Raw genomic sequence first — 21,858 nt, forward strand, 5'->3', positions numbered from 1 at the left:
CGGAGTTTAGCGGTGATTGTGGCGGCACGTGCCATACCCAAGTAGTACTAGCGTTCTGTCACGTGATATGAAGCTTGGTCCAAGCTCTTGAACGTTTTTGGCCAAATTCCAAGCGAAATGAAGCCGAGATCACATATTTGAGCAAGCAATTTCCTTTGACAGCCGGCGACACTGAATAATTAGTTTTGCTGTCATATTAATTTCTTGAGACATTATTACGACACATAACTTTTCTCTTGTTTACCATTCTACTATGTGGATACTCTTGCATCATACAACCTGAGAAACCCTACATTAGCTCAACAATATGGCTTCAAAGATGTAAGTAGTGGAAGCGCCAGAAATAACCGTCTACTATATACTAATAACCGAACAGAGTCGTTGTTGGAAACGTCAACTGCGAGTTGCAGGATGTTTTTACTAAGCTCGCCAAACTACATGTCAAACAGAGCTTCGCCTTTGCCGTCATCGCTGGTGACCTATTCGGCGATTGCTCATCAGAACACGAGCTTCAGCAGATGACAGCCTTACTACAAGGAAGCATATCTGTTCCACTTCCGACATACTTCACATTGGGAAGCAAACCTTTGCCCCCTCGAGTAATCGAGCAAATAGAAGCCAATGATGAAGTATGTCCAAATCTTTACTTCTTGGGAAAGCGAGGCACTTTGAAGACATCAGAGGGCATCCGAATTGTCGCTCTGGGTGGAAATCTAGAGGAAGCAAGTACTGCAAGCGATAAGTACCACCCGGGGTACAGCGAGTCAGACGCCAGGACACTTATTGGCGCACACCATGCCGACATCCTCCTCACGCACCAGTGGCCCAAAGGCATTCGAGCTGGTTCTAAAGTAGAACTACCAGCAGGCACCACGCCACATCAAGAAACGCAATGCATTGCAGATATCTGCTCGGCTCTCAAACCTCGCTACCACTTCTCATCAACAGACGAATTGTTCTACGAGCGTGAACCTTTCTTTCACCTCCCCACAGAAGACAGCCCAGATGCCAAACCACTCACGCGTTTCATCAGCCTAGCCTCATACAGCAAAACATCCAAACAAAAATGGATGTACGCCTTCACACTCGACCCCAAGGCGCCACCTCCTCTGAGTATCCCCGTCGGCACGACAGCACCCCCTTTCTCCTCTGTCCCGGCCAAACGCAAGCCACTTCCTAACCAAAACGCCTCATTCAGTCGCTTTGCACCAACCGACGAGCACCATAATCAACGTCCCCGCAAGCGTGCCCGCGCCCCTCCACCCGGGCCGGAACAATGCTTCTTCTGCCTCTCAAACCCAAACCTCGCTACCCACCTAATCACCTCCATCGGCAGCGAAGCCTACCTGACGACCGCCAAGGGACCCCTCCCAACCTCAAAAACATTCCAACCGTCCCTCAACTTCCCAGGCCACATGCTCATCATCCCCTTCAACCACACCCCAGCTCTGAACAGCATAACCGACACGCCCAGTCGGCACAGCACATGGACTGAAATGCAAAAATACCGCACGTCCCTGCACTCCATGCTCCAACGCCGCTCAAACGGCTCTCTCGGCGCCGTCACATGGGAGGTCTCCCGCGCAAGCGGCATTCATATCCACTGGCAATTCCTGCCCGTGCCCGCAGACCTCATCAAGCGCGGCCTCGTCACCGCCGCCTTCAAAGTCGAGGCCCAGAACCTCAAGTACCCGAAATTCGAACAACCAACTTCCTCCTCATCACAGCTCAGTTCAGAAGCAGGGTCTGCAGACCCCAGCGCCGAACCAGGCGATTTCTTCCGTCTCTGGATCTGGGATCCGCCGGCTGCCGCGGCTGCTGAACCAGATGAGGATGGCAAGAGCAGTGCCGAAGGTACAGAGAAAACACTCCTTCTCCCGCTCGGTGCGGACTTCCGCTTCGATCTGCAGTTTGGTCGGCGAGTCATGGCGAAGCTGATGCAGCTTGAGCGGCGGATTAATTGGAAGGACGACGTACAGTCGCAGGAGGAAGAGGAGGCCGATGCTGCGGCGTTCAAGGAAGCATATAAGGAGTTTGATTTTACGTTGGAGGAGGAATAAAGTAGTTCTCTTCTCTTGTTTCTATTACCAAACACTCGAGGATGTTGATGTATGTACCTTTACTTGATACCAGTACATTTCTTCTACGGGCTGCGAACGATACCTAGATATGAACTGCCATGTGTAAACCTAGTAGAAAACCGGAAAAATATGATATTGAGAGATTGTATGACAAACAGGATATCAGCACCTTGGGTTCATAACTTTCGTCAACGGACAAATGGGTGGACCATGACCGAGCGTGTTAGGTGCAATTCATGGCATAAAAGCGGTATATACATTAGAAGAGAAAAGATTTTGGTTGGAGCCTTGCGCTCTGAGCGATGGATGTGGCTTGGCCAAAATAAATTTGGTGGGAGGTGAGGCGACTCCCAGGTTGGAGTGGCACAGAAACATGCTATGTAAGATCGTGGAGTCAGTAATCACGATCTTGAGTCGGTACCTCAACGTTCCAAGGAGGGTATTTGTGTATGTAAATCGGAAGTTACAGCGTCGATAACCGGGTATGAAGGGTATGACCACGGCCACTTAATCAGGTAATAAGAGCAAAGGAAAGTAAAACGGCGCACGGAGCGCTGTGGTGCAAGAACATTAGCTCTACTTAGTCCTTATAACCGGGTTTAGGCCCGCTCTGCAGAAGACTCGGGGGCCGGCCCGGGTCACTGATTTGCTGGGGGACCGAGGTAAACGGTGGCGGAGGTGATGAGGGCACGGCTGGGGACATCGCTCTGTAGCTTGGGGGCTGGCTAAATCCCGGGGAGGAGGGCTGCCGGTACGGCATCGCCGGGGATTGCTGCCGAAGTGGGAGTCCCGGGGACGGTTGTCGAAGCGGGAGCCCTGGGGATGGCTGGCGAAGCGGAACCCCAGGAGATGGTTGACGGAATGGAAAATTCGGACCGGGGGAAGGCTGCCGGAATGGAAAGTTCGGACCGGGGGAGGGCTGCCGGAATGGAACTCCTGGTCCTGGTGACGGTTGGCGATACGGAATTGGACGATTCATCTCTGTGTTAGGAGAAACCGCAACTCCCACTGGGAATTGAGGACCAGGAGAATACGCTTGTGGCGGCGGTGGCATAGCATGGTAGTTTCCACCTGGCGAGTTGTCCCTATACGGCTGGTCGTACGGGGATGTAGTCTGCGCATGGTAATCATATGGATTCTGGTCATCGTATCCATGGGAGTCAGGATAATAATCGCGCTGGACCGCTGACCCAGTCCTGATTGGTGGTGGCCCCATATAACCACCCACAGGTGTTCTAGACGCGGATGGTCTGCGATGCGGTGGTCGATTCATTGGGTTCAACGGTTCCATCTCTACCGACTCTGGCTGTGGACTCGAATCCTCCACCCTCCGACTGACGGCGTGGTCCCAGCTAGGCATGGCAGGTAATGCATCGTCATTCATCTTTGAGACGCCGGGGCTAGGAGGGGTGTCGAATCGAGCCACTTGAGCTCCGCGATATGTCGGCAGAGGTTGAGGCGCCTGGTATTTCGGCTGATATCCCTCCTCGTAGGTATTGTTTACCGGCGGCAATTGAGGCTGTGGCATTGGAGCTGGGGGGTGGTTGTACGGGTCTTCATACTTTGGCCGCTTGTCCCGTGGCGATGGACAGCAGCATGAACAACAACAACCTGTACAGCAGCGAATACCACAGCACAGACAGTTTACGATACAGGCGATAACCGAGATGAGGACTACGCCTCCAACAATGATGCCGACAATGACAGGCCATCTATACGAGCATCAGTTATGCACTCACCGGGTTTAGGAAACAGCGATTGACGTACTTGCAGTAGGACTTTGCCATACATTTATCCCAGCTCGATAGTGTATCGGCGGCGTTTGCGAGATCATCGCCCGTACCTCGCGCCCATAACGAGTAAGAGAACTCCACTGGACTCATTTTGGCGCTCGACCTTCGAATCGACAGTATCCGGCTCTCGACAACCGGGAGCAAAAGAAGGAGGAACGTATTAATCGCGAGTTATAATTGAGTGTACCGACAATTTTGTGTCCGTCGAGTGGCCTATAAATAGGTGACTAGATTCTTTCTGCCTTGCGGATTTCGTCAATGGTTTCCGGGAGGCTGGATTGCGATCCCGCGATGGCTGAAAGTGTCTTCAAAGAGAGTTATATCGCATCCAATCGATATCTTCTTTTATCTTCAAAATGATCGTTTAGGTGTTAAAAATATGCCTTCCTTTAAAGAAAAAAAAAAGGATAATAAGTTTCGAGATTGTATGAAATGATTGGAGATCGGAGAGGCATTTAAACAGCAATGAGTGTGTCAGAACGAAGGTACCGCCTCCTGGCGCATAACTGGATGCCTCAAGGAGGTTTCACGACGATGAAAAAGAGCGACGAGGTGAGGGAGAGGAATCGATGGATGAAGTTGTGAAGACGAGGATGAACGAAAAGATAGATGGCAAGAACGCCAAGGGAAGCAAACGGCTCGAAGATAAAAGAGGTTTGCGGAGCAGCGGCAGACGGAGTAAGGTAAGATAGCGATCATCGAGTCCGAGTGCGCGTCTCAATATGCGTTTGTGGCAGGAGTAATTTATTATTTCATACCGATACATTAGTCCAAGTATGCCAATGCGCCGGGGATCGTCCAGCAGTACCAGTGTGTTACACAGTACCCGAGCGCCGTCGTACACTCGAACAGATGGAGTTCGCAGGAGCCTGTCTCCCTGTCGATCAACAGTTGGGATTTTGTTGGTGAAGATCGCATCGTCAGATGTTGATTACTCGGTTACTCGATCTCTTAAAAGTCTATTGCAGTTGTTCTATATGCCAGCAACCGGAATGTCTCAGATGAAGGCCCACTATCTGAAGATGGGACTTGGGAATCGTGACACTATCACAAGTTTACAGCTTCGCAAACTCCGAGGCGGATCTCTAGGCGTTAGCATAAAAATAGAACTTAAGAATCGTCATCTCTGAGCTCCACTGCTCCAGTCACCTATCTCTCTTGTGGCTTGTATGCAAATTTGTGACCCAATCCAGCTTGACACCAGCGGGTCTCAGTAAGTAAACTGCTCCACTAGACATCAAAGACGACACAGCAAAGCCAGCGATCTATACAAGGACACAGCTTAACCGTAAAAAAGTGCTATTGGAGGATTTGGTAGCTTTTCGTCATCCACGGAAGGTGGACGACCAGTCACGATGAAATGCGGATAGAAATATATATAATTATACTAGTATAAACCATAGGGGTGATAAAACCATGTGTTCCCCATAACTGCTACTCTGCAGTATAAAGCGTCGTCGACAAGCACAGGAACCAGAATCCCAAGGCACAGAAAAACGCCCACGTAAGATATTAATTGTAGTATTTGTTTCCCTTAATCGCGATTTTTTTTTTTTTTTTTTTTTTAATAAAACAACAACTCTCATACCCGCGAAACCTAAGGCTTCCCGTTGAATCCCGGAGGTGGCGGGCCAGATGGCGGCTGGTAAACAGGCTGGCCTCCATACGGAGGCTGTTGTCCCCCGTAGTACGCATTTGGTGGTTGCTGTAACTCAATTCCTGGCTGGCCTCCAAAGTATCCCTGAGGAGGTGGTTGTTGCGTGTATTGCGGAGGCGGGGGAGGCTGATTGTAGGGATCTTGATGTGTCTGTGGGTGATACGGTGGAGGAGGAGCCATCCAGGCAGTCCCAGCGTATGGGCGAAGGCCCCTTCTGCGGCGTCGTCGAGCGTTGAAGCATCTGGGATACTGTTGTTAACATGCCGCCTCTAATAATTCACGTAGGTTGAGTAACATACGATAGAGCGAAAAATGCGAGCAAAGCCACTCCAACAATCACACCAAAGGCGACCCAGCGACCCCAGTCATTCCATCGATTGCAACGATAGTAGCCGCGATAGCTGCTGTAGCTGCAAGAGATGTTAGCCCGGCGCCTGACAAAAAGACAAAAAAAAAAAACGCATGGATCAATCTGCAGAGGTACAAGCAGAACTCACCATCTGGCTCGCGGTTCTAATAGGGCACCCATGGTGCCGGGTCCTCTATCAGAAATGTGGTGGAGATGACGTCGATTAGGATGTGAAGGCCAGAGGTGATACAGATGGCAAACTCGATCTCAAAGATAGACACAGGATCCGAGAATGTGACGGCAAGTAATTGCAGTATATAAAGATGACGGGAAGAGTGCCACCTGATGGACGAAGAAAAGAGAGAATGGCACGTTGGAGTGGTGTTGGGGGGAAAACGAGATCTGAAGGCAGCAGCAAAAAAGATCCGGGCTCACGTCCGAGTCCGTAATGCGACAGTCAGACTCACAGGGCTGGGCACTGGGCAGGCTGTGGCTGAGCAGTGGGAAAAGAGGCTTGGCAGCTGTACGCATTCGCATACGAGACTCGAGGCGGATCCCGTGGCCTGCGAACCGCGGTTGAGTTGAAAGCAGCCGTGGCTGATGCTGCCGATTCTCCAAATTCTATCCGTGTTGCGATCGTATTAACGGGCTCTTCCCCGGGTATAGCATTACTCGCTAAATTGTTATGGTAGTTCTGGGTAACGTTGTCTTCGCTAGAATGTCGTTCACTCTTATTCAGTAGTCATCGGACGGCAATCCCGAATACCGACTTTGTCAGTCCGAGTCTCAGTCGTCATCCTGTCAGCCCTGTTACGAGTACGGAGTACGAAACAATTACAAAGGATCACGCAGGCGGCAGCCACAAGCCCCCAGTTCCACCTCTGTCTGAAATCCCCATAAGCCACTTGCAGGCTGCAGCCGAACGACGCTCATAAAGAGGCTAAGGAGAATGAGGAAGTGAGTTGTGACGATGCGCCGCCCCTGACCCAACCACCAACAAGCACAACTACTGGCTACAACAAACTCTCCTCTGGGTTGAATTATGCAGGCATTCGCCTATGGCAAACGCGATTTTCGCATCTTTCAAGGTCGCTGGTTCCTTCGTACTTCGTAGTGTCGGCCGCTGGCGGGGCTGGATTTGCGGGAAGGACATGATTAGTTGCCGTCCTTCTGCATTGCCAACGCATCACTTGGTCTGTGTGTTGGCTCCTGGCCGCCTCTTAAAACCCAGCAGTTAGCTGGCGATGCGAATAAACAGGACGCGATTTCTTCTGTCCTTAACCCTCTTTTGCTATCTTAGATCTCGGTTTGATGGCTTTAGATGCGCCCAATTTGGTCAAGCTGATACCGTCCCCTCCCTGGTTACTTTTTCTGGCCCAGGTAATGACGCCTCGCGGTTCCTTACCTTTGACTCTGGTCAATATATACACCTTGCCTTATGAGCGCATTGTTGGGCATGAATTGGGCACCGAATTTTCGCCTAAAATTGGCCTGGCTTAAATACACAAACACGGCTTGCTGGCAGCGCATCTCCGGGGAATCGCAAAAGCATCGAATGAATGACACATGAAACAGGGAACAGGAGACGGAACAAATGGGCAGTGACGCAACTGAAAATTTCCTAGACATCAAAAGGTGATTCACTTTGTCAAAATCATTATAGATTGGCTATGCGCCGCGATGTTGAACATCTACATCGTTTCAGGGCATTCAGGGGTGGGAGATGAAGCCGGAAAGAGCCAGCTTGCCCGACCTCCAATGGACCAGTTGTTAACAAGTTACCGACTTGCTCGCGCGATTAACCAGTGCAGCACCGCATCGAGATTTGTCTCTTCCTTTGCACTAATGCCGTAGCAGCTCACCTCACGCCGCGTGATGGATTTGAGGTTCATCTGATCGATTAGCTCGTCGACGGATAGCTTGTTGGGCAAGTCAGATTTGTTTCCAAGGACCAAGAGCGGGATCCCATCGAGGGTGGACTTGTTCATCAGCTCGTGCAGTTCTTCAGTTGCCACTGGCAAAGCCGCCCTGTCTGCAGCGTCCACGATATAACTATTCGAGGTCAGCGCAGTCGCAGTCGAGACTCGATACCTATGCTTACACGATCGCATTCACGCCCCTGCAGTACCGTTCCCACATCGGTCGAAACCGCGGCTGCCCTCCAAGGTCCCAGCTGCGAGAGGGTTAGAATATGTTGGGCAAAGCTTGCAGGGATGCACAAACCACTTCAGAGTCACATGCCCCTTCTGGACTCGCTTTGTATTGAAACCGATGGTTGGGATAGAGCTGACATAGCCTCGTCTTAGCCGAGAAACTGGCAGGCCACCGAGAAACCATACGACAAGGAACTTACTCTACAGTGAATTCTCCCCCCTATACAAATCACGGATATCAGCGACACGGTCAACAAGCTTGCTAGATCCGTTCGATTTGGGTCAAAAAACATACCGCGAGCACACGCAACAGTGACGATTTGCCTGCATTCTGGAGCCCGATCATCGTGACGTCCATCTCTGTCGCCCTACGCTCACGAAAAACATAGCTCTTAGCCAACCGAAATTTGGATACTGCGGGGACGGCCCGGGGCTATTTCGGGGGAACACCTGCAGGCCGCAGGCGACCAGTTATTGGAACGGAGGCCCACTTACCAGAACATCCTCAAGAGCCAGTCATAGATCGTTCGAAAAATACCCGCCATGTTGGAGACAAGTCACAGCGACTCCTGGATCCGGACCGAGTGTCAATAAAGAAGAGAAGGGATAGCAGAGAGAAAAATAAAACAACAACAAGGCGCGTGGGGAGGCAGGTTGAAGGTCAGGAGGGCGGATATATCGAGTTCAGATTTTTGGACGGTGAAGTGGGGGTAGACGATGGGTCGCGGAAAATGGGCTCGCTGACTGCTGGTACACCGGCAGAAAACTAGATGGATGAGGTGCGAGCGTAGCCAAAGCGACAGACAAAATTTAATAGTCCCGGGAAAAGGTGTAGACGAGCTGTGCTGGGGCTATGGAACTCGGAAGCGCCGTAGGAGTCCCGAGAGCTCGAAGATGCGAGCGCTAGGTAGACGCTGCACGGTGTGAAGAAACGCCCCAAGACCTGAGCGCCAAAGCCAGCGGCAATGAATCCCCCCGCTATTTGTGCTCGTACGCCGTGGAATGAAGGCGAGGACGAGAAAAGGGAATATGTCTTTTGCTCTCTAACGCCCAGGACGGAGTACTTGCGGTGAAACTCGACTACTCCGATCTATGTGCACGCATGACCGTGAGGGGATCGCCTAGCCGTAGTTGCTCGTTAACTCTCCCGGTCCCTGTCAGTGCAGGTGTTTTCCCTCACGCCCGTCTGTGATGGATTCCTTGTCTGCAACGCTGCACCACTAAGGCGACTGTTTAGGTTTTGATAGCTGGAGTCAGTAGTGATTTGCAGCCAAACCGGTAGCTTGGTCGCATGTAGTCGTGGGGAGGAGGGTGGGAGTTCAGCTCACGGGGCAGCAGAGGAATGAGGAGCTGCCTGCTTCAGTGTTTGCCTAGCTTCACTTAGAGTGAAATGGAAGACTAGACTTGACTTATTAGAAGAGCATCAATGGCGCCACTTATGCCCACGAGAATTAGAGCGACTCGCAACGCTCATTTTTGGTCGCGACGATGAGCCACGTTTGTATGCTTGACTGCCTTAGCGCCTTAGGCATAAAAACGGCTCTCTTTCTGCCTGAGGTATATACAGCTATCAGCACGTGATGATATCTGTCCGGCAGTTCCACCTCAAAAAATTTCCCAGTCGGGATGGACAGAGGCTTCAGATCCCAAGCCGGCTCTCGTGCTTCTCTCGCGGGTCGCTCTCTTTTAATTCTCTGGGGTGCCTTTCACTGATCCCGCACCTTGTGCCAGGGTCCTACTATTGATCAAATTCTGTCAGTTTTCAGTTCTTGACACCCAAGACTGATCTAGCTATTGCATGCAAATCCGCCTACTCCAGTGAAAAAGGCCGGCAAGGCATCCGCAAAATTCACAATGGCTCCCGCCGCGACAGATACCAATTGGTCCGTAAACTACGATGTTTTGAAGCGAGAGAAGCTCTTTCGGAATCCTCCCGAGGACAAAACCGCATATCCTACCCTCGCCGAATCTATCAAGCCGCACGTCGACTCTTTCAATGCGCTTTTCGAGAGCGGCGGAATTCTAGAAGCCGGTCTTAGAGACATTGGCACCAAGACCTTCCTCGATGAGGTCGTTGAAACTGCCGACCAAAAGCAACAGCGTCTTGCGGAGGGCCGCAAACCCCCGAGACGGAATAAACTCCATGTTCGAATCAAAGAAGTCTTCCTCGAGAAACCCGCCATTCCCCCGACAAATAAATATACCGCTCGTAACCGCAATATCTACCCGTCCGAGTGCAGAGAAAGGCATGCGACGTACCGTGGGAAGCTCCGTGCGAGGATTGAGTATCGGGTCAACAATGGAGACTGGACGGAGTCTCTTCGGGAACTTGGCCAAGTCCCGATCATGTTGAGGGTGAGTGACTAGCTTGATGCATTGTATGCGCCGTGGCTTGGATGAAGCTAGAGCTGACTTGAATTGCAGACCAACAGATGCTACCTGGAAAAAGCAACCCCGGCAGAGCTCGTCCAGCACAAGGAGGAATCAGAAGAGTTGGGCGGCTACTTCATCGTCAACGGTAACGAAAAGCTGATCCGTATGCTGATCGTCGGAAGGCGGAACTACCCCATGGCCATTGTTCGTAACACCTTCACAAACCGTGGCCACGCATACACGAAATTCGGTATTCAAATACGCTCGGTACGGCCCGACCAGACTTCGCAAACGAACGTTTTACACTATCTCAATGACGGAAACGTGACCTTCCGGTTCTCATGGCGGAAGAATGAATATATTGTCCCCGTAATGATGATTCTCAAGGCTCTGGTAGAGACGAACGACCGCGAAATCTTCGAAGCAATTGTTGGTGGTGTCTCTTCTGAGGGGATCAACAACACGTTCGTTACAGACCGCGTGGAACTTTTGTTGCGGACATACAAGGCATACAAATTACACAGTCGTTCAGAATGCCGAGCCTTTATCGGAGAGAAATTCAAGCCCGTCCTCGGCGTCCCAACGGACATGCCGAACGAGGAAGCTGGTGCTGAATTTCTTCGCAGGGTTGTCCTGCCACATCTGGGCAACCAAAATGTGACGGAGACTCAGGACTACGACAAGTTCAAAATGCTCATGTTCATGATCCGCAAGCTTTACGCCGTCGTCGCCGGTGACTGTGCTCCTGACAACCCCGATGCTGTCTCCAACCAGGAAGTCTTGTTAGGAGGTTTCCTCTACGGCATGTTGTTGAAGGAAAGACTTGATGAGTGGGTGAGGTCGTTTGGACCTATCCTCAGGGATTGGTCTAATCGTAATCATGGGGCTAGGTTCACAGACCCAGCTTTTGAGAGAGATTTTGTGAGCAGGGTCATAAAGAGGTCCAATGAGAACATTGGAGGTGCTATGGAGTATTTCCTTTCTACAGGTAACCTTGTCAGTCCAACGGGGCTTGATTTGCAGCAAACTTCCGGTTACACCGTCATGGCGGAGAAGATCAACTTCTACCGGTTTATCAGTCATTTCCGGATGATTCACAGAGGTAGTTTCTTCGCGCAACTCAAAACGACTACCGTTCGTAAGCTCCTTCCGGAGAGTTGGGGTTTCCTTTGCCCTGTGCATACCCCTGATGGATCTCCGTGTGGTCTGCTTAACCACCTTGCTCATAAGTGCCTGATTACCACCAAGGATACCGACGTATCTCATCTTCCAAAACTACTTGTCCAGCTCGGTGTTCGCAACGAATCGTCCGTCTCATTAACGGAGAGTGTAAGTGTTCAACTGGATGGTAGGATTATCGGACACTGTTCGCCAAAGCAGGCGCGCGTGATTGCCACCACTCTCAGACACTGGAAGGTTTCTGGTGCCCATGATGTTCCTCTCGACCTGGAAATTGGCTACGTCCCCAATTCAGCTGGTGGTCAATATCCCGGTGTCTACATGTTCTCACAGGCTGCGCGGATGTTCCGCCCCGTCAAGTACTTGCCGCTCGATAAACTAGACTACGTCGGCCCATTTGAACAGCCATTCATGGAGATTGCCTGCTTGCCGACGGACTTGATCCAAGGCGTTTCGAGTCACATCGAATTCACACCCACAAACATTCTCTCAATCGTCGCCAACATGACTCCTTTCTCCGACTACAACCAATCTCCACGTAACATGTACCAGTGCCAAATGAGCAAGCAGACCATGGGTACGCCAGGTACAGCAATCGACTACCGTACCGACAACAAGCTCTATCGGTTACAAACCGGTCAAACGCCTATTGTGCGACCACCGCTCTACAACGCTTACGGTCTAGACAACTTTCCCAACGGCACGAACGCCATTGTCGCTATTATTTCATACACGGGCTACGACATGGACGACGCTATGATTATCAACAAATCCTCTCACGAACGTGGCTTCGGTTACGGTACGGTCTACAAAACAAAGATTCACGCTCTTGATGACAAGGACTCAAGACGAACGAAGTCTCGGCAGGCAATTCAAAAGCTTTTCGGGTTTGCCCCAAGTGGTGAAGTCCGTGCTGAGTGGCGTAAGAATCTTGACGAGGACGGCCTTCCTTACATTGGTACTAAGATCACCAGCGGCGACATTGTTGCTGCGTACCACACAGTACGATACGATGCTGCCTCAGATTCATACGTCAATGTGGATGGTGCCACGCAATTTATGAAGTACAAGGACGACGAAGTTGCATACGTCGATAGCATCCGTGTCATGGGCTCTGAAACTGGTACCGAGCCTGCACAATCACTCAGCATCAAGTACCGTATTCCTCGAAAGCCCATCATTGGTGACAAGTTTTCTTCTCGTCACGGTCAAAAGGGTGTTTGCTCTCAACTTTGGCCATCAGTCGACATGCCCTTCTCTGAGAGCGGTATCCAACCAGACCTCATCATCAACCCCCACGCTTTCCCCTCTCGTAAGAACCCTAACTCATTCCTTATCATTATTCAATACAACTAACAGACCAAAACAGGAATGACAATCGCCCAAATGATTGAATCCATGGCCGGTAAAGCCGGCTCACTACACGGCCACCCACAAGACTGCACCCCCTTCCAATTCTCCGAAGAAAACACCGCAACAGACTACTTCGGCGAACAACTCCGCAAAGCCGGATATAACTACTACGGCAACGAGCCCCTCTACTCAGGAATCACAGGCAAGGAATTCGCAGCCGACATCTTCATCGGCGTCGTCCACTACCAACGTTTGCGTCACATGGTCAACGACAAGTTCCAAGTCCGTACCACCGGACCAGTCAACAACCTCACCGGCCAACCCGTCAAGGGTCGTGCAAAGGGTGGTGGTATCCGTGTTGGAGAGATGGAGCGCGATTCGCTGATTGCGCACGGTGCGGCCTTCATCCTCCAGGACCGGTTGATGAACTGTTCCGATTCGCAGCGCGCTTGGATCTGTCGCGGCTGTGGCTCGTTCCTATCGACCCAAGTTGCGGTCTCGTCGGTTGGCTCGAGCAAGGCGCGATTGGCGGCGAAGGCTTCAGGTTCTGGTTCCTCGTCGCATCAGGCCTCTGGTGCTCTTGGTGGGAATGCAGGTATTGTGCGGTGTAGGCGGTGCGCCAGGGAGGCTGTCTTCGATGATTCCCGTGCGGTTGTGTGGGAGGATGGAGAGGGGAAGCGCTTTGTTGGTGGTGACAATGTTACTGTTGTTGCTGTGCCAGGTGTGCTACGGTATCTGGATGTGGAACTTGCGGCGATGGGCATTCGCATGAAGTTCCGTGTTGATAATTAATACAATCACCCTGACTCAGGTTTGGAGGGGAATGATGTACACCATAAAAAGCATGTTTATACATAGATGGGGAGCGATTTTCTGTCAGCAATGCTTGGATTGATGTTTTAAGATATCTTTTGTACCTATTGAGTTCTTGGGGACCTTGCTTATATCATTGTTGGCAATAGCATTATTAGTTCTTTTCACTACATCAGGGTAATTCTGGTCAGTGAAATGTAGGTTCTCTTGTAAGCTCTTGTTCGATGAAACCCGATGAGCCCAGACATGAGTCGGTAAAATTCATTGGATACCTAGAGAACAAGAAATCGCAAAGCACAGTAATCCCCAATCTAACGTAACAGCATCTAGAAGTTCGTTGTAAGCGTCGATGTAACGTTGGAGAATTCGCCCTTCTCCAACTTCGTCTTCCAGAATATCGGGTTCATATCGTCGAAGCCGTGGTGGACCCATCCCTCTTCCTTCACGTGGTAAAGGTTGATGAAACCACCAGAGTAGGCATCACGGTGCATGGCAGCAAGAATACTCCTCCGTCCGAGCTCAAGAGCCTCCTCCTCAGTCAGATCGTACCGGTAGTTGGCGTCGAGCACACCGTAGGCGAAAGTCTGACCGGATCCAACACAGAATAGGTTTCCGGGGAGGCGGGTACCGTCGGAGTCGATGTAGTACAGAGCAGGTCCTTCTTGCGCTGTCACCTACATCGCAGCAAGTTAGCTTGAGTTTCGGAGATCAAAATATTCGTCGGCGTCTTTATGATGCACGTACTCCGGCCAACATTGTTCCCATGCTCAGACCATATCCCTTGTAGGCGTACGTAAGATTAGCGAGAATCTTCGAGGCGGCGGCAACTGTGATGCGGCGTTTGTGGCGAATTTCTGTTTCAAATCAGTCTCAAACGATGCGATATCCGAGCATGACCCAACTCACCGTGTAGTGTGCATTGTTGACTCAGATATCTAAGCCAGTATTGACAATCCTAAACAATGAATATCAGCACGACCATTCTCCCCGGGGAAACACAAATTAACAATGCACATACTGCAGCACCACCAGCCATGGTTCCCAGAAGACCAGGAACGGGATCATTGTTGCCCGGCTTATCCTCTGCACGGCTCAATCTCGAGACCGGAATGACCTTCTTCACCGTCTGACTAGCAATCCAGTTTCCGGCCGTAGCTCTGGAATCTGTGCAAACAATCTATTTCACGCCAGTCAGCGGGACACCTGGTAATAAGAAGAACGTTTTGACCGGGCTAGAGCGACGTACAATTCCACCTTGGAATCGGAATGCGAGCGTTGTTGTTCCGTGAGCGAGTTTGATGGGGCAGTTAGGGTTCGAGTGGTCATCGGTCATCGCACGGAGGAAAGCAGAGTGCTAGATAGAAGAGAAGCGGTGTTAGTCAATGTTCTCAATACGCTGGTGCTGGTCGGCCCAAAAGGCCAGTCTCCGCGATGCTGGCCTCGCCGCTGCTTCGCGAGCAAACGAAATCCAGCAGAAGCCATCCCACATCGCTATATCAAAAATCAAATGACAGAGCTTACGTTTGCAACCGGGGGGAGGGCGAATTTCAGAGAAAGAGGAGGCAGACCCTCTGTCAGATCATGCTGCTCTTGCTCCGAGTAGAACTCGTTCTGATGCGGCGCCTTGGAGTATTGGCGGACTAATTGATCCATGATGTGCGATTGACTGCGGTGGTGATATTTCTTCTGGTGGGGTTATGATACAGAAAATAAACGAGAAGGAGGATGGGGGACGAAGAGATGTAGGACGAAGATGGAGCTCCAAAGCTGAGCTCTGACGCTTGAGCTTCCCAGAAGGGCCGCCGCCCGCGTCGTCACCTTGGAGCCTGGGTCACGTGTTCCAGCCTCAGTCTTCAGGCATGAATTTATTATACTCCATCAGTCCATCTGCACTTCTCCAGTGCTTTTCTACTTTTCTATTGTCCTGCCCGTACTGCCCTACTGCTCTACTCTTCCACTGTTCTATATTGTACTCAGACAACAATACAGTAATTTCAATTCAAGCAGACTATTAACAATTACTAACGGAATAAATACAGTACGAGAATTGGCACAGCAACAATTCCTCGGATTACAGCAGTATCCCCTCTAAATGGGAACTGCAACGCGCTGCACATGGGCATCTAGGGGAGTCCCAAGGTGGTCTCCTCTCTTCTTTGGGCGGAAGGTGAATTCTGGGTTGTCCGAAATGCCGCCATTGGCGCTCTGGTTATTTCTGGTTGGGGCCTTTTGTTTCTCACCCAAGCCCTTCACGCCATTAGCACCGCCCATCTCCTGACCTCTGTTTAGACCACGGTCCGCTCCTGAAGCAGCTGCATTCCGTGCCTCCAAGACATCGGCATCCATCATTGGAGCGGCCATGCTATGGACTCTTTCGCGAGGGGCTGCATTTGTAGGCGAAACCTGGGAGTAGTCCTCCCAAGCAGAAGTGTCCTCTGCCTGAGTATCTGCTGCCTGGACGTCTTCAGATTCTCCCTTCATATACTCAGCCTCACGAGACTCCATCTCTTGACGCCTCATTGCCTCAGCTTCCATTTCACGGCGCCTAACTTCTTGGGATTCCATCTCTTGACGCCGCATTGCCTCAGCCTCCATTTCACGACGTCTCATCTCTTGGACCTCCATCTCTTGACGCCGCATTTCTTGAGCCTCAATCTCTTGACGTCTCATCTCCTCGGCTTCCATATCACGACGTCTCATTTCCTGAGGCTCCATGGCCTGAGGGCCCATCGCCCCGGTTCCCATTGTAGCTCCCATTGCCTGAGGCTCAAATTCACGAGTTTCTGCTCCCTGGGATTCCATTGCCTGGGAATCGGTTGTGGTTGTCACGCGGGCTCCACGACCAGAAGACGGTGGTGAGACTCCCGTGGGAAGAGCTTGCGCCCCAGAGTCTTCAACGTGGACGGGCTCCATTTGTATCTTCCAAGAGCGTATGTCCTGTTCGGCCTGTTCAATTATTCGCTTGGCCTCGGCGCCATGCACATACGCCCTTGCCTCGTCTCCGGGGACAACGGAGGTATCATCGATGCAGTTTAGCAGACGACGACCATGATGGGCAAGGAGAGCCTGCTTTTCGCTTCGCTCAATGACAGCAGCCAGGTGGACGCTGTATGCCTCCTTGAATCTCTGCCTGGTCTGTAAAGGAACGCCGTTAGTATTTGAAATGTGAGTCCACTAGGTAGCAAATAGCACTTACCACATTAATCAACTGTGCTTCAGCGACAAGATTCTGAGCCTCGGCTCTAACGAGCTCCTGTTCCAGAGTCTCTATTTTGTGGCTATTGGGATCCTTCAACTTGACGCGCTGGATCTCATCCGAAATCTTAGCTCGCTGGTCACGGGTCGGCTGGACAGAGCCCTCCGTGTCGCGAATATGCTTGAGGACGGTGCGATATTCATCCAGATTTTGAGCAAAGACGTCCTCCTCCTCGCCCATCTCCGCCAGAAGCACACCAAGCTTATCCGAGATGTCCGAGATGGTCTCGTCCTGGGTTGTTTCGCCCCAATCGGACACCTGCTCTCCGACGGCGATGCGCTGTCTGCCTGCCGACTCATGAGCGGCGGCGGCCGAGTTCTCGCTCTTGATCACTCGGTTCATCTTCTTGCTCAAAAGGGGCTGCTGAAAGCTGCGGATGCTTCCAAAGTTGAACCGGCTACGGCCGGTGTTGCCGGTGCTTCTTCTTTTGCCGGAAAGAGTTCGATTCCTGTGTGCTAATTAGCTACTACCCTAGCTGTAGGTTTGATCCCGGAGGCCATACATCTTTGCGACCGTGGTGTACCAAAGAAAGTTATTTGTTTTTGGGTATAATGTGGTGGTGGTAAGATCAATTTAGCGACAAAAATAAACTATACATGTGGATGGAAGGTTTAGGCAAGCTTTGGTAGGGCTGCACCTTCCTCAATATATCGAACTTAGGATTATCAAACTTGTCAAGGCCAATCTGATAAATTATGAAACAACTGTGCTTTAGCTTCCTTAACGCAGGGTTATAAGCCTGAACCCCCAATACCGTCCATCCTCTCTTTATGCTGAGCTCATGGGCATAGCTCGTGACGTCACGAGGCGAGCTCAGAATCTCTGAGGTCATTCTGAGTGTAAAATGCAAAATGAGCAGATGATTCATGTTCCGGATGGGATGTTCCGCTGGGAAAGCGATACTCTGGGTAATGGTATCCAATCTGCGGTGATGTCGGGGGCTTCTAGTCCCGTTTCCGGGTAGTGTATAGATCTCGCGTGGGGTGCGAACAATAAACCCATGCTTCCCATTCGTTGTGCTATAAAGCTTATTGTTGGCTGCTATACAATTGCAACTTATCGGACGGGTATATATTCGATCTCCCCGTTTTCCCATGCTCTTCGCCGTCGCCCGGGTTCTATGTACTCCAATAGTCGCGGCGACTCTGGAGCGCATTCACTGTGGCCACGAGAGAAGAGCGACATCCGCCCAACGGGATATATTGTTTCGCGTCGGATGCGGACACGCCTCCTAGTAACAGTGTAGGAAGCCCGCGGAGAATGCGGCGGGCTACAGTGTGGGGAATAGTCGTGATGATGGTGAGGGGGGTAGATGATGGTCGTTGATGTATTAGGACAATGCACCATAGGAGATGGACAACTTGGACGATGCCGCGGTGGAAAAGGCACTCTGAGAGGGCGAGAGCGATATTCTGTGACTCGGACAGAGCGGCAGTCTTCCTCGTCGTCATTATCGGAGAAGCACATTTCTGCGGCTTTGTATGCTTCGGTGTTTAGAAGAAATGGCAGTACTGCGTTATGAGTTGGATACAGTCTCAAAAGCAACAACTACAAAAACTCCACTAGAAAGATTCTCTAGGCAAGACTTCATATACTCAGGACTTGTTGGTGAATCATTTGACCTGCACAGGTCTGTCTGGCAGATGATCGCTCCCGGTGATGGCCTCCAAGCCGGCGCAGGTCAGCTCGGCGATGCGAACACACTCCGGAAGAAATCTGACCAGGTTGGGGCCATTTATAGATATTTATTACTTGGTTCCATTATCGATGATATCTTCAGCTGAGGCGGATCCCGAAAGTGCCCGATGCAAGTTCAGCTCAGAAGCATGACTGCCGCAGCATGGGGACGACAGCTGAGGATCACCTGCACGATTTCTATAAGGGTCAAGGAGAGAGCATTAGGCCCGCTGCATAGAAGTAAGGTAATAAGTATAGGCGATATAATGTCAATAGATTTTATCTGCCTGCCCTTCTCTATGCGAAGGGGCTACCTAACACGAAGAAAACCTTGGAAGAAAAAGCCAGCGCCGCAAAATGGCCAAATCCAACACCACTGTACTAGTAAAACATAATCACAACTAATTAAGAAAAATCTATCCAACACCCCGCATCAAGACATGTCATCCGCATCATGATGGTGCGTGTTTTCGTTATCTGATGCGTGGAACGCGTCTCCAAAGGCTGAGTTATCCAAGTCAGGGAGATCCAGGCCATCGTGCTGCTCGGTGTACGCAGCAAGCGCGTCGCCGGCACTGTCCATATTGGTGAAGTCAAAGTTTGCACCATCGAGACCGGTGTCTGCGCCTGTATTTCCAGGCGTTAGACCCTGAATGCCGCTACCTGGAGTGTCGTCCTTTTTGTCGTTCACCATGACCCAATCACCAGTCTCGCCTGAGGCGGTGCCCGTGGGTTGAATGTTTCCCAGGTCCATATCAATATCTAAACCAGCAAAAGATTGGTCCTGCTGGGTGACGCCCGCCGTTGGCTGTGCGACAGATATGGCTGGGGCTGTCGTAGCGAGTGGTTGGCCTTGAGTAGTGAACTGGTCAAGCAAGTTGGTGTCCCCTTGATCCATTTCCACGTCAGCCTCTGTTGTCTTCTGCTCCGGTTCAATCTTTTCCAGCAGACCACCCTTTTCGATACAGGAGACCTTTGGCTCTGGTACAATTTGCTTCTGCCACTTGTCTTCTACTTCCTTGACGATATCGCCAACCTTGTATTTGGCCTTGTGCTCTATCGGCGCAAGAGGCACGTTATCCTCATCAGTAGGGATTTCGATACGGCCTTCCAGCCTCCAGATCTCAGAGCCAGTATCTGCCGGGTCGGATGCAGCATCGCGCAACCGAATTTCGGCGTCTTTTAGCAAAGAAGTACGGTTGAACTTCTCCATCCGTCGCGCGTGTCGCTTCTTCAACTTTTCGATCTCCGCTGTCATATCGGCGACCTTCTTGGCAACGCGATCGGCAAATTCTTCAGCCTTCTCCGGCTCCAGTTTGGTCGCCTGCTTTGCTTCATTGCCGTCCGTCGACTCTCCGTTGGCAGGACCGACAGGTGCATCGAAGAATCCTGTAGTTAACGACTCAAGCTCTCCTTTTCTACCTAAGCCCAAAGATACCGGAGTGATTTGACTGATAGCGTACGGCGAGGCCAAAACTTCTTCCATCCATTCATGGTGTTGCTGGTACCTCATTTTGCTCACTTCACGAGGCGTAAGAAGATCCATGATGTCTCCCGCGGAAACGTCTTCGTCTTCCAAGGCAAAATCAGCGGTGGCCGCATTGACCGCCGCCGATGAAGCGCGGTGCCCACGAGGCGCTTTTGCCTGGGCTGGACCAGCGGGAGGCTGCACACCTGGGCCGGGTTGCGGGTAAAATGGCTGCCGTCCGACCATTGCACTCGGGAATTGCGCCTGGGGTTGCTGGTACCCCTGCTGAGCACCCATTTGGGGTGGTAATCCAATCGCGGGCCAGTTATTGCGGTCATGCAACATGAAGTCCTTACGCGCCAGTATACCCTGGCTTTGCAGGAACCGACGCTGGGCCAGCATGCCTTGGATTTGAGGGAGAACTGGAATTCGGTTTGCGGGAATGTGATCCGTAGGAGGCGATCGGGAATAGTGTACGATCCATAGCGAAGGATCAGGTGGAGGCAGGTTGGGGTTTGGAACTTTAGTTGGCAGGAGCCGGTATCGTCTGCGAGAATGGATTGCGAGTGACTCGTTGGGAGGATGATAGCCACTACGGTGCAGCCACATTTCCACAACCTGGCGCGCAAATATTAGCATCAATTCCAGTAGCTATGCCGGCTAGCGAATGGGAAGGAGAAACATACGTAACCTCGAGCCTCAAAGGTAAATGCCTGCTCGGCGTCGGCCCAAACATAACCATCACTCGCGAAGTTGGTCCCCAGATGATTCAAAGGTTGCCATGTAAGCATAACCGTGCCATCTTGTGGACCATCGAGGAACGTCCAGTGCATCGGTTGTCCTTCACGGACTATCTTGGGCGCGGAGAGGAGGTATTCGACGACGGTTTCGGTGGGCATCATATGCATCAGCGGATAGCGATTGCGCGACACGAGATGCATATGGGGCAGCTGTTAATTGTAACGAATTCATGGTCAGCGAACGGTTCAAGAGATCATGAGGGAGCTTAGTTGAGGCTATACCAATTGCCCGGGGACGCGACTGGCAGGGTCATCCATTGTGACCAGGGAGCGCAATGGCTTATGATCAACGGAGACAATTTGATCGCGAATCTATGCCAGGAAATAGCCACGAGGGCCGAGATGATGTTTCGAGATGGAGGGTGGTTTTGCCGGGGTAGCTGAGCAGAGGCAGTACTGACTGCTTGGAGCGACCGCGAACGCGAGGCGGAAATTTGAGGTGAGGTTTCCTTAGCAAGCCACAGTGGCTGACGGAAGCATGCGCCACGGGATTTCGACACCTGGTAGTTCAGGCAAATATAGCTACCCATGATCTTGGGTTTAAAGCGGGTAACTTGGTGCTTAGCCCGAGTTCTAACTGTACCGTATTTTCCCCCAGCCATTGCAGTATTCCCGAGGTCGATGATACTCCAACTTTACCTCCTCACTCTCGCATGTTGGGAATTCGCGACAACCCCTCCTCAGAGGCAAGGGCCTTTGCAGAGTCTCAGTCTCCCCTGCATCTCCAGCCTCTCTGTATTTGCCCTGACATGAAGCGACGTTTCATCCACCTCCGCGGTAGGACCTAGGCTTTCTCCAAGCTTTGACCCTCCCGTGCTGATTGGGCTTGTTCTCCAACTCCCGAGGACGCCCAGAGTTTCCCCGAAGATCACTTCGCAAGTTTTGCACGCATTTTCCATCATGATT

At 51.4% G+C, this 21,858-nt stretch overlaps 8 protein-coding genes across 8 annotated transcripts; 2 read left to right on the plus strand and 6 right to left on the minus strand.

The window, feature by feature from the left end:
- Window positions 1-307: 307 nt before the first annotated feature.
- APUU_40421S (CwfJ domain protein) lies at window positions 308-2,060 on the plus strand (the record flags this gene model as incomplete). The annotated part of the gene is made up of 2 exons (XM_041703491.1): window positions 308-321; window positions 377-2,060. The coding sequence occupies 2 exons, from the start codon at window positions 308-310 to the stop codon at window positions 2,058-2,060; spliced, it is 1,698 nt and encodes a 565-aa protein (XP_041556171.1).
- Window positions 2,061-2,661: 601 nt separating this feature from the next.
- APUU_40422A (uncharacterized protein) lies at window positions 2,662-3,964 on the minus strand (the record flags this gene model as incomplete). Its single annotated transcript, XM_041703492.1, has 2 exons — window positions 2,662-3,793; window positions 3,849-3,964. The coding sequence occupies 2 exons, from the start codon at window positions 3,962-3,964 to the stop codon at window positions 2,662-2,664; spliced, it is 1,248 nt and encodes a 415-aa protein (XP_041556172.1).
- A 1,507-nt stretch (window positions 3,965-5,471) lies between these two features.
- On the minus strand, window positions 5,472-6,060 carry APUU_40423A (resistance to Congo red protein; the record flags this gene model as incomplete). The annotated part of the gene is made up of 3 exons (XM_041703493.1): window positions 5,472-5,772; window positions 5,831-5,941; window positions 6,029-6,060. 3 exons carry the CDS (start codon window positions 6,058-6,060, stop codon window positions 5,472-5,474), a joined length of 444 nt encoding a protein of 147 aa, XP_041556173.1.
- A 1,598-nt stretch (window positions 6,061-7,658) lies between these two features.
- APUU_40425A (ADP-ribosylation factor-like protein) lies at window positions 7,659-8,578 on the minus strand (the record flags this gene model as incomplete). The annotated part of the gene is made up of 6 exons (XM_041703494.1): window positions 7,659-7,932; window positions 7,982-8,053; window positions 8,104-8,166; window positions 8,234-8,253; window positions 8,329-8,401; window positions 8,529-8,578. The coding sequence occupies 6 exons, from the start codon at window positions 8,576-8,578 to the stop codon at window positions 7,659-7,661; spliced, it is 552 nt and encodes a 183-aa protein (XP_041556174.1).
- Window positions 8,579-9,887: 1,309 nt separating this feature from the next.
- Window positions 9,888-13,730, plus strand: ACR2 (DNA-directed RNA polymerase I core subunit RPA135; the record flags this gene model as incomplete). Its single annotated transcript, XM_041703495.1, has 3 exons — window positions 9,888-10,388; window positions 10,458-12,897; window positions 12,955-13,730. 3 exons carry the CDS (start codon window positions 9,888-9,890, stop codon window positions 13,728-13,730), a joined length of 3,717 nt encoding a protein of 1,238 aa, XP_041556175.1.
- Window positions 13,731-14,077: 347 nt separating this feature from the next.
- Window positions 14,078-15,404, minus strand: pre2 (proteasome core particle subunit beta 5; the record flags this gene model as incomplete). The annotated part of the gene is made up of 6 exons (XM_041703497.1): window positions 14,078-14,425; window positions 14,496-14,605; window positions 14,658-14,706; window positions 14,770-14,928; window positions 14,998-15,105; window positions 15,273-15,404. The coding sequence occupies 6 exons, from the start codon at window positions 15,402-15,404 to the stop codon at window positions 14,078-14,080; spliced, it is 906 nt and encodes a 301-aa protein (XP_041556176.1).
- A 435-nt stretch (window positions 15,405-15,839) lies between these two features.
- On the minus strand, window positions 15,840-17,839 carry APUU_40427A (uncharacterized protein; the record flags this gene model as incomplete). Its single annotated transcript, XM_041703498.1, has 3 exons — window positions 15,840-16,886; window positions 16,948-17,455; window positions 17,604-17,839. 3 exons carry the CDS (start codon window positions 17,837-17,839, stop codon window positions 15,840-15,842), a joined length of 1,791 nt encoding a protein of 596 aa, XP_041556177.1.
- Window positions 17,840-19,117: 1,278 nt separating this feature from the next.
- On the minus strand, window positions 19,118-21,210 carry APUU_40428A (uncharacterized protein; the record flags this gene model as incomplete). The annotated part of the gene is made up of 3 exons (XM_041703499.1): window positions 19,118-20,770; window positions 20,839-21,102; window positions 21,175-21,210. 3 exons carry the CDS (start codon window positions 21,208-21,210, stop codon window positions 19,118-19,120), a joined length of 1,953 nt encoding a protein of 650 aa, XP_041556178.1.
- Between the last annotated feature and the right edge of the window lie 648 nt (window positions 21,211-21,858).

The sequence above is a fragment of the Aspergillus puulaauensis genome, chromosome 4 (genome assembly GCF_016861865.1).
Source record: "Aspergillus puulaauensis MK2 DNA, chromosome 4, nearly complete sequence".
Classification (NCBI taxonomy): Eukaryota; Fungi; Ascomycota; class Eurotiomycetes; order Eurotiales; family Aspergillaceae; genus Aspergillus; species Aspergillus puulaauensis.